Consider the following 12,052-nt stretch of genomic DNA (forward strand, 5'->3'; position numbering starts at 1 on the left):
AACCCAGATCAGGACACCATTTGATAAAGGCTCCAAAAAACATCTGAACATGCTGTAGTAAAATTGGGAAAACAAGGATCCCAAAATGGCAGTGTTTTATGAAAAGTTAAATCGTAAATGTATTATATTTGCGAGGGTCGTGTATACATATATATACACATACACACTGAGCATCAAAAGAAACGTAACACTTATATTTGAGCATCAAAATAAACTTATCACTTATAGTTGGATAAAATTCACTAGATGTGATTGAAAAATGCCAAATTGTTTCAGAACAGGTGCAGTGACTTTTTATTGTGGGGATTAAAAAATGACATCACGAAAATGCTGCAAAATGATCTGTTGATCTTGGGCAGGTGTTGTGACTCTTGATCTCCCAGTTCGTGGCCTGTCATTGACAGAGTGTGTTTGGTTATACCGTCTCACCAGGTTTGAAATTGCTGGCTGTGAGCACCCAAGACGGAGCGCCACAGTACGCTGGCCTAGTCCAGCCTCCAACACGCCGATCGCACGAAGGCGCTGCTCTCTTGACAGACGTGGCATATTGTTTTTTTTCTGTGATTTTCTTTATTGCTTTTATTCAAGCTTGCAATTCAACAGCCGAAATCACTCCATATCCACTGTCTCGCTAATTAGGTGATTAAGTGCATATGCTTCAATCATAGTCACTCAAGCGTGTCATGGTCAAGGATGAAACTTTTTTTTTTGAAAAATAAATGTGTTATAATAGGGATACGTTTATTTTGATGCTCGGTATATATATTTATTTATTAGAGTATCAATACTACAACAATAATGCAAATCATTACTTTTTGTTATTGAAAAGTCAAAGCAAACATACATTTTGACATATCCATTCACCAGCGTTTCTTACTACAGGGACTCCCATTGCACAGCAGTTTGATCCATTCCTGGTTTTACTATGAGTCTAAGAGACACCAAGCGATTTATTCCTTAATAACTCAGTTTACAGCCTTTAGTCACTGTGTGTGTGTGCGTGTGTGTGTGTAATTTTACCACGTTAAGTTTCCTATCTATGCATCTTATAATGCAAAAAGTTTCGGCACAGCAACTTCTCAAACTCCACAGAGTTCACACAAACTGTTTTACAGTTTCTAAACATGTAATACAAATGACATGACCTAAGGGGAGATAGAGATAGATATAGATATAGTCCCATGAATTGAATGGAATGAGGAAGGCTGTGCAGGCTCTGGTTGAAATGTGCTCCTGTAACTGAAACTCCGCTAGTTACTCATATCACAGGGAAGCGGCTTTAGATGATGACTCATGAGAAACAAAGCCTGGCCTTGCTTTTATAACAGGGCGATTGTCCTGAATATTCAGTCAAAACCTCTGAACCGTAAACTCGAAAACAGCGAATGCGCACACAAACACACATTCCTTTACCTACATACACAGAAACCCACGGTATTATATCTGATCAAGACTTCTCTTTACCAACAGGAACCTGCCACTGAAAACAGATTCATAAATAACATACAATACATTTACCATTACTTTATTTCATTGAGCTATTCGGTGCAACAACGGGATGGGTGAGTCTGAGGCTTGTGCACACTTACCCCAAGGATATTCTGTTACCCCAAGGAGATTCTCAACTCTGCTTTTACTTCTGTCATGCTTGTTTAAGTGTTTTTTTTATATTTACAGATAAGCTACAGCAGTAAAAACATTTACAAACAGACATCTAATAACAATAAATCCAACTTTTATAATTACATCTGTCTACTCTAGGACTGGGTGAAACGCTCATCTCTGTTTTCTGGCACTGCGTTCAGAAAAGTGCATTTTCTGTATAGATTACAGTGTGTCATCATTACCACCGGTTGTGTTTTTCGTAAAAACACCCTGGGCGAGAGTAAAACAGACTCCACAAGTTTTTTTATATTTTTAAACAAACAAACATCGACAAAATCAGCTCAAAGCAGCTCAGTCCTACACCGCGCGCTCCATTGACTCGCAATAGAAAATCTTCTCCTGCGTGCTCTATATCCCAGAACCCTGTGCGCGCAGCGCGACGGAGGTCCCCATAGAGAAGCAGTGGAGTGGAGTATCTTGTGTAATGAGAATATCTTTGATGCAAGTGTATCAATATAAACCAATTTAAATGTGGACCGGTATATCGCAACACTATCGGTCTTGTACTGGTGTTGAGAAATGAGTTTGGACAGAAAGTGTTATCATAGCGGTATATTCTAAACCCAAACTCATTTTACCAGTATCGTTCCGATACAAGTGTGAACAGGGTATAACTCAGAATCGCCTTTAAGTAGGAATGAAAATCTGCAGGTTTAAATAAATCCATTCCTTAATGTGTTGATTTCACCTTTACAATTGAGTACCAATCAATGGCAGTTACCTTCTGCTAAAGACGACTGGAAGCGAATTCCTCTCCTCTCCGGGACTGACTTTTTATTTACTGCCGAACTGAGGCCATAAACTGAGTTACTGAAGAAGATTTGCTTGGTGTGTCTTAAACTCCTAGTAAAACCAAGAAAGGATCCAACTGCTGTGCAGCGGGAGTCTTATTTCCATCCCGTCAGTATGACAGTGATCCTCAAACCCCCACCCATCAAATGGTTCAGACTGAGGGCGCAGAGTAGCGAATGGAATGACTTCTGTTCCCTTCCACTACACATCAGTGCTGCAGTATTGCAGTTCATGCCAGCTGACACAACTTGAGGAGGAGGCCTGGGTTAGGACATGCTGACCAATTCACTGTGCTTGCAAGTATTGCTACTGTATAGAAGCACGCACCAACAAACATTCACGGGTAAAGGTGGGCGTTATTTTCTATACAGAGTCACAGATACTTGGCAGCCTGTCAGACTACTTTTTGCAGCCTTCCCTTTCCTCTCCCCATGAGATCAAACAATAAAACAACTCCTCTTTCTCTTCCCATCTCTCTGATCTAAACTGTCCCCGAGACCATGCATTTTACCTGCACCTCACTGAGCCACTTCACATCTGCCATGTAAATAAGTCTAGACCATGCAAATCACCCAGAGGCCAGGTTGAGATAACGAGACTCCCATTGCAGAGCAGTAGAAACCACAGTGTGTTTTACTTTGGGAGTTTGTCAAGACCCCCTACTGAAGACTGACATCTTGACCCACAGCAGGGTTAACATTCGTGAGGTTAATACGAGACATTTTGCTTTGAGCTTAATTATACTACGGGGATGGAAATAAAACTCCTTTTGCACAGCAGTTTCATCCACTCCAGGTGTCACTAAGAGCTTGAACAGCCACAGTGTATAGGTAACAAGCTCAGGTGTCTCTTATTAAACTCATAGTAAAACCAGGAATGGATCAGACTGCTATGCAATGGGAGTCTTACTTCCATCCCTGCACTCTCATTGCAGAGCAGTCTGACCCATTCCAGGTTTGACAGCCTGTGCTCTTAAATCAGGCAAATTAAAAGACAGGGGTAGCTCCTCCAAGCAACCCAAACACCACACCCCCTACAGTAATTGGCAGTGCTGCATAAACAGATTATTCAATTAAATCGGATTGAGTTCTCCACAGAAATCAGGTGCTGACAATCAGGCAAGGGTCACTGGTGTTGACTGGACTAACTAACCATTCCAAGTGAAACACGTAAAGGAACAGCTGCTTTTCTTACTGTGGGGAACAGCGATCCGCACAAACCCAGGCAGCTGTTTCTTCAGCTGTTTCACTTGGAATGGTAAGTTGCCCGATCAACACCAGAGTCTCTCACCTTTGGAGAGCTTGATCCAAATAATCGGTTTGTGCAGCTCTAGTAATAACTTCTCCCCACATGCCGCGGGATTGACGAACCAACCACCACCCAGGATTCAAAAGCAAACCCCTCCGAGCTACAATCCCAACACGTTTCACACGGAGCTCAAGGGCAACCCTCGCTTCCCAGCAATCAGTTCCGAGTTAGTAAACTTTGTGATGGAGAAACAGCAAGAGAGAGGAAATAAATAAATAAATAAATAAATAAATAAATAAAAACACAACCTGGACACAGGCTATAGGTTATTCAAACCAGGGGAGAAATTAAATACAGGGATAGACATAAGACCCCTAGTGCACAGCAGTTTCACCCATTCCAGGTTATAATATGATTTACCCCAGTGTATAGGTAACAAGCTCAAGTGTGTCCTATTAAATTCATAGTAAAACCAGGAATGGAAAACATCAGGAAAAAGTGGATGATAGACAAGCATCTCTTTATCCTGTCCAATTCAAACCGGGTTAACCTTGGGCCGCTCTGCTGCAGATGGAAACAAAACCAGGACTGGTTTCAAACCACTTTTTAACCAGGCCCAAGGGGGACAGAGGCCATCCGCAGCTTACCACCTTTCCCCAACAGCTCCCAATGACACCAGGCAGAGAGAGAGATAACCCCACAAAGCAGCCCTTAAGAGTGGGTGGAGATGCTTGAACCGGCTTCTGTTCCCAGGTGCATGGGGATGGTTAATAAAAACAGAATGCAATAACCCTTAAGAAAAATAAACAATAAAACCCACAGCAAACACATTACTTGCAAAAGCCTGATGCCAGTTAAAACAAGCTCTTCACTGTGCACTTTCAAAAGCAGATTAAAGATTATTAAGAGTCCGCAGTGCAGGCTCCAGCAAGGATTAGGCAGCCCACCGTGGTAATAAAAACTAATAATAAAAAAAATATATAGTACAAAATCAGAATATCTTTCTTTTTCAAACTCCTGACCAATTCAAACCTACTACTTTCCATACTGCAGCCAAGAGCTTTCTTTCAACTGCTGCCCATCCAGCCTCTTTTACAAGCAAAAAACAAACAAACAAATAAACAAACAAAAAGAACCTTGAATTTTGCCAAAATGATCTGCAGTGGCAATGTGAAAATGTTAAATAACCATCAAGTAAAATTATTTTAAAGTCTTCAATTGCCCGATTTTCCCCGCCCCCCTCCACTGACCTGGGCTTGACTGCAGTGACCTTGCTTGTTGCCCAGCTGGGAAAGCCTGTGGTCGGGGTGGAGGGGTTCTTCGCTCCCCTCTCCTTCTCCTGCAGGTGCGGATCTGGGTCTTGCTCCTCTTTGGAAGGGACGAGAGGCTTCCTCCTCAGGGGGACCTCCTCGAATTCCTGGGACCCCTGTCTCTTGGGGACCGGCTCGGTCTTCCTGTCTGCGGGGGTCTCGGGTGGACTCACGCTGTCCGAATTCTTTAGAGAGTCTTTCCTCCCCCTGACCAGTGACAGTAGAGTGGACGCCTTGCTGCTCTCAGATTTCTCCGCTGTCTTGCGCTCCTCTTTCTTGCGGATTTCCTCCTGCCTTTTCTTTTCCTCCTCTGCAGCAGCCACCCTTTGTCTGTTTTCTTCCTCCTGTCTCTTCCTCTCCTCCACTCTCTTCCGCTCATCTTCCCGTCTCCTCTGCTCTTCCTCCTGCTGCTGCGATCTCTTCCTCTCTTCATCCAGCCTCTTCTTCTCCTCTGCCTTCTTGGCAGCGTTTTCCTCCTGCAGTTCTTCCCGATTCTTCTGGGTGGCGCTGGTGCTCTGCACTCTGTAGCTGGGCAGGGTCCTGCTCTTCAGGGACTCTGTGGAGGCTTGGTCGCTGCTCTTCAGGATGGTGAAATCCTCAGTGGACCCAATATTGGTGGCACCGGACAGGTTCTGCAGAGACCCGCTCAGGCCCGCCTCAGGGTCAGGCTCCTCCGCGTACACGTGGCTCCCATTGATGCACACGCTGGAATGGGACACGGGGTCGTTTTTGGAACGCAGGCCCCCCAGCAGGGAGAAGGGGTCCTTCTTGCCAGAGAAGAGCTGCTTGGTGTCGGCGCTCAGGGTGTGCTTGTGGGTTGGGGGCTTCGGCAGGGGGGGCTTGCCCTCCACCTTTGCTGAAGGAGGGAAACAGGAAGAGCCGTCACTAAGGGTCGGCGGGAATTCAAACCTGATTCGCATGCAGTTACATTTATTACATTTAGGCTTATTGAGCGACACTGACTTTACCATCAAAATGTCTGTCCTGCTTCACAACATTCTTTTGAGCAATCGTCAAATACAAAAAGGACAAGAGGTATGTTTCGGATAATGTCTCCACCTACTCTTCTCCTACTCTGTGCAAGACCCAAGCGGCATATTTATTTGCGCAATATGCTATATGACATCTTTCCAGCAATTTTTTACATCTACCCTTTAAAAAAAATGGATTGCCTTAAAGGTCCCTCCCTTCCCCTCCCCTCTTTTCTCCTCTCTCCCTTCACTCACTCTCTGGTACTGCAGACAGAGATGGTTCAACGTCCAGTCCAGATGACCGGCTGCCGCTGAGCCACGCGTTCCTCTCTGGGAGCGGCTGCAGGGATGGCAGGACCGACATGGACTGGGAGAGGGATGAGCGCTGGAGGTTCGATGACTTGCCGAAGATGGACTTGATCTTGGATTTGGCAGACTTCTTGGGTTTCTCTACCCCGCCTCCGCCCTCCTCCTCCCCCTCGCTGTCTGTAAGCACCTGGGAGACCCGTGGCACGATGGCGGAGGCAGAGTCAGAGAAGCCCCCCCGGTCCTTCTTGCCCCGGATCTTGTCCTTCAGCTTGCCGAAGGGGGAGCGCGACTTGTCCTTCATGGAGAGGTCAAACATGCTGGCCGTCATGTTGTTCCTCATGAACTGGATGTTCACATGAACTTCCCCCCTCTCCTTCTCCTTCTTACCGGCCTTCGACTGGAGCTTGAACCACCTGCAGACACAAGTGAACACAAGAACATAAGACAGTTTACAAACAAGAGGAGACCATCAGGCCCATCTATGCTCGTCCGGTTCCTAGTAGCCGACTGATCTCAGAACTTTGTCAAGTTGGGTCTTAAAGGATCCAAGTAATTCTGTCTCAACAACATAACTAGGCAGTCCATTCCATACCCTCACCACTCTGTGTAAAGAACCGTCTTCTTCCCTCTATCCTAAGTCTATCTCCGCTTAAATTCCAGCTGTGTCCACACATTACATTATGTCACGTTATACAACGGGCAGTGCTGTGCAATTCCCTATCGTTACGGATTCTATACCCTACTGGTGAGATGAGACTAAGGTAAAAGCTCAATAACCACAAATACAGTGCAGGGTCGCTGGTTTGCACCCCGCCTCCGTCACAGGCCAAAACAGGGGTAACATGTTCAATTTTTCTGGTTTTAGTCAGAATTCTAGCAGTGGTATTCTGAACAAGCTGCAAGCGGGATACCACACGTTTTGGTACCCCAGAAAAAAGTGCATTACAGTAATCAATTCTAGATTGATACGGAAATAATTGGTCTAAGTTTGGCTATATTTCTCAAATGGTAAAAAGATACTTTAGTAACTTTCCTAATATGAGTCTCAAATGATCAGGATCAAAGATGACCCTCAAACTCTTAACTTCTAGTTTAAGTTTTGATGGGAGACTGCAAGGGTTGAGCTCATGTAATCCCACATTTCATTTTAGTTGGTTCCATGAGCCCACTAGTATACCTCTGTTTTATCTGAATTTAACATTAGAAAATTCTGTGACATCCAATGCTTGATGTCTGTAAGGCAAGTAGCTAATAGCCCACACTTGGTGAAATCTGTAAGCTTAAAGCTGCAGTGTCCCATTTAAATAGGTTTTGCATGAAGCACACTGAAACCAAGTAAAGAAAAAACTACAAAACACAGGGGTGGAGGGAAAGGTGGATTTTCATGCACATACAGCAGTCTCTACTGCAGTTTCACAGGTCAGTCTTCCTCACACAACACCATGCAGCCGCTGCACATACAATCCGTGCTCAGTTGGCAGGTGCTCCCTTGCTTAATACCACACAAACTACTGATGGTGTCTCACAAGGGACAAAAAGTAACAAAAGTGAGTACTCTCTTTATGGGCTATTCTGGAGAACAGAGTTGGCTGCAGATTGTCACTGAATACAATGCAATTTCAGTAAAGGAAATAAAGGGGTGGTCAGTAATTATTGAGGAATGGGCTAAATACAACACAATACAGCAGGGACAGAAATACTCATATTGCATGGCAGTTTCACCCATTTTTTACTATGAGCTTGATTAGCTAGTGTGTCGGTAACAAGCTCAGGTTTTGGTAATTATTGAGGAATGGACTCATTTCGTCCTTATCAGACACACTGCCGGCCACATCAAATCAGTGATTGCCCTGCACCCTACTGAGTTATGGTGGGTGTGTGGAACCTCTTAAATGTAACAAAAACAGTCCTGGATGGAAACGTCCCATTTCAAACATGCAGGAGTTTATTTTTTTGGAACAGTCAAAAGGTTTGTCATTGAATTTATTAAGTTTCTGCTACTGAAAAGGACCTGAATGTCACACCGTATTTTAATAAAAACACTCTTTGAAATAATAGAAAAACATACTTTAAACAATTCAAGATGTCTGTGAATAGTGCCCTACCTGTGGATTAGGGGTTTTGGTTTCAAGAGATTAAACGTTGTGTAAACGTGTTTAAATGTTCAAACTTTAACATATTGGGAATGTTTCTAAAATCAGAAGTGGATACAACATGTATGTGTGTAGAAGACTATGTGAATATTGAATATTAAATATAGTATGCAGGGGTCAACGAAAGTCTGTGAGCACACTGAAGCTCAGCACAGCTGTAAAGCAAGCAGTTGTGGGAGGATGTTTTCCAGCTCAGGAATAACATTGGAACTCATGCCATGAAACTGAAAGTGTTTAGATATTCTTAGGAAAACAGAAGTGCAAGCAGGGTTCACAAAGTTCAACTTTACACTGACAGAGTTAGGCAAGATATTTGCAGGCGAGTGAGAAAAAGCTACCTGCATCCTCTCCTGATGACAAACCACCTCCGTACCTCAGCTTTCTCCAGAACAGCAGGTAACCGATCAGTATCCAATTTCTAATTCAAACTAGGTGATACATTGTTGAGTCCATTGATAATGTTTGAGCTAAATGTGTGCAACTTTTGAATATTGGAATCAATCAATGGAAACTTACTAACACAGCAACTGATATTGTGCAGACATCAAATTTGTTTACAGCTGAGCTACACTGTACACCAAGGCTAACGCCTATACTTGCATATCTGTGGCAGCGGGGAGCGATTTGGGCAAAACTCTAAACACTTGGTTGATGTTTGAACTTTTTAAATAAACAACCACCCCATATGTGGATACGACTATAAAATACTGTTTCAGCACTTACTGTAAATAAAAAGGCAAACAAGTAAGACATCACATTTCCAAGGTCACTTGGGAGATGGGAACAAATCGGAGACAACAGCGCTTCTATCAATCAAGGCCAGGAGGAAAACAACCACATTCTGTACCTACCGTGATCATGGAATTTATAAGCACTTCAAGAGACACCCTTCCACTCCACCTGGCCTTCCACCCTATTGTTCTTTAAAACACCTACATTACTGACAAGGCTATTTTTGGTTAATAAAAGAAGACAGTTGCGTTCATTGTAGCTGTCTTGCCTGTCAACTGCAGCCATGACATTTACAGCGATATGCCACACAAGGGTGGAAATAAGACTCCTATTGCATAGCAGTTTAACCCATTCCAGGTTAAGTCACAGTGTAGAAGTAACAAGCTCAAGTGGATCTTATTAAACTCATAGCAAAACCAGGAATGGGTCAAACTGCTATGCAATGGGAGTGTTATATCCACCCGTGCCACAGGATTGGAAGAGAGGTGGTGCAAGACTTTATCAGCAATTGTTTTCGTTGGAGAATACCACAACACTAGTGAAATCCCAGTTACCTGACTACCACGACATGCACGCACAGCAAGTTCTGGTAATAAATGCACATGCCAAGATTAATGCAATTTAAGCAACTCATTCCTAAGATATATGGGTCGATTACAATGAGCTAAAAAGAGGCAAATCTAAATTTAACAGCAGTATTGAACTCTATAATATTAAACCAGCTGGGGTTACAACTGAAGCTCCAGTTTATACACTTAGAGCAGAGTTTATAGGATTAAAATATATAACAGCCTACATCAGACTCCTTTCACCCAGCAAAACAGGGATGCGATGCTGGTGTCGTCATTGATTTCATTTTGTTTTGCCACGATACCATCACAGTTTCAATCCCCTTGAGAAGCAATCCAGGTCTCATAGTGGAGTAGGCGGCTCAACTGGTTCGACAAGTTTTTTTCTCATCCAGGCAATGGAACACTTTGAGCCTGCATGCTGCCTGGTTTGGAAACGCTCTGTGAATGGAGCAGGCGACACGCACCTGCTTCTTGGGCAGGGTTGGTGTCAGTTCCTGTTTCAATTCCAATTCCATTATTTCAGTTCCTTTTTAAAAATCAATTCCCAATTCCAGTTCCTTCGAAGGATAATTCCTTCATAATAATTGGTGTGATTGTTCAACTGCTTTCCTTTGAAGCCAATTTAACTGACTAACAGTGCCTTCAATTTATTTGCACTGTGAGAAGCACCTTTTAAACAGAGAACTGCTAACTGGAAATTTGATCAATGTGTTGGAATTGATAAAAAGGGAATTGGATTTGGGAATATATTTAAAAAGGAAGTTGAGGAAGAAACCTTCAGAGCAGAAGTCTCAACAGAAGAAGGTGTGAGTGCTAAACCCCCAGGCATGCACATCCAAGTTCACATCCATTGTTTGTTTGTTATCTTTTTAGTGTAAACTGAAAATACATAAACGTTAAAACAACTCACGGTAAGCTAGTCAGTGTTTTATGAAGTGGTTGTCATTCTCCAGGGATGGAAACAACAACACTCCCATTGCAGTTTGATCCATTCCTGGTTTTACTATAAGTTTAATAGGAAGACACACCTGAGCTGGTTACCTATACACTGTGGCTAAGCAAGCTTGTATTAAAATCTAGAATGGGTGAAACTACTATGCCACAGGAGTCTTATTTCCATCTTTGTTCTCTTTTAGTAAATAAGTTAAAGGTGTGATTATGGATCTCTTTCAGTTCCCCTGGTCTAGACTGCACAGAGAATTTCAAATGACAAAAATATTAAAACAGTGAGTTGTACAAAAACAAAAAGGCAGCATCCCGATTCACCAGGGGATCTGAAAGAGATCCATAATCACACCACTTGTGTTTCGATAAGCTCAAGCTGAAAAGGAAGTTTTTATCTTGGCATTTCCTGCAGAACAACATTCAGGAGTTATCTGATTTGCGGTTAATATTGAATCGTCAACTTTAAACGCTCCTTCATTCCTTACATTCCTTACAGAGTCTTAGTGGTACACTGGTAATAAGCCAAGACTATGTTTATCAAGATCTTTACTCCAAAGCGCAGCTAAAAAAGTAACTACCAACTAAGAAGGTAGAAGCCACACTTGGGACACTGCAGCTTTAAGCACACAGATTTCCCCATTTAAATAGGTTTTGCATGAAGCACACTGAAACCAAGTAAAGAAAAAAAACTATAAAACACAGGGGTGGAGGGAAAGGTGGATTTTCGTGCACATACAGCAGTCTCTACTACAGTTTCACAGGCCAGTCTTCCTCACACAACACCATGCAGCCGCTGCACATACAATCCGTGCTCAGTTGGCAGGTGCTCCCTTGCTTAATACCACACAAACTACTGATGGTGTCTCACAAGGGACAAAAAGTAACAAAAGTGAGTACTCTGGAGAACGGAGCTGGCCTCAGGTTGTCACTGAATACAATGCAATTTCAGTAAAGGAATTAAAGGGGTGGTCGGTAATTATTAAGGAATGGGCTAAATACAACACAACACAATACAGCAGGGACAGAAATACTCCTATTGCATGGAAGTTCCAGCTATTCCAGTTTTTACTATGAGCTTGATCAGCCCCAGTGTATATGTAAAAAGCTCAGGGGAGTCTTATTAAACTCATTGTAAAACCAGGAATGGATCAAACTGCTATGGAAGAGTCCTACTTCCATCCCTGCACAGTGCAATATAAAATAATACAATACAATAGAATACAACTTCTGTAAAGGAATTAAGGGGTGGTAGGTATTTATTGAGGAGCGGAGGGTTTAGACTTCCTACCTGCTACGTCAAATCAGTGATTGTCCTGCGTCACTGTAACAGGGCGAGCAGCCCTGTACATTGTTTT

General features: G+C 43.1%; 1 protein-coding gene across 3 annotated transcripts in view; it reads right to left on the bottom strand.

Annotated features, from left to right (window-relative positions):
- The window catches only part of LOC117397857 (rab11 family-interacting protein 1-like), a 32,097-nt gene that overhangs the window by 9,377 nt on the left and 10,668 nt on the right, over nucleotides 1-12,052 (bottom strand). For all 3 annotated transcript variants that reach the window (XM_059013792.1, XM_059013794.1, XM_059013793.1), the window contains 2 exons: nucleotides 6,242-6,708; nucleotides 4,956-5,871 (listed from right to left, as the gene is read on the bottom strand). In XM_059013792.1, coding sequence (XP_058869775.1) covers nucleotides 4,956-5,871; nucleotides 6,242-6,708 — 1,383 coding nt within the window. The remainder of the gene's footprint in view (nucleotides 1-4,955; nucleotides 5,872-6,241; nucleotides 6,709-12,052) is intronic.

Source organism: Acipenser ruthenus, chromosome 46 (genome assembly GCF_902713425.1).
Source record: "Acipenser ruthenus chromosome 46, fAciRut3.2 maternal haplotype, whole genome shotgun sequence".
In the NCBI taxonomy this organism is placed as follows: Eukaryota; Metazoa; Chordata; class Actinopteri; order Acipenseriformes; family Acipenseridae; genus Acipenser; species Acipenser ruthenus.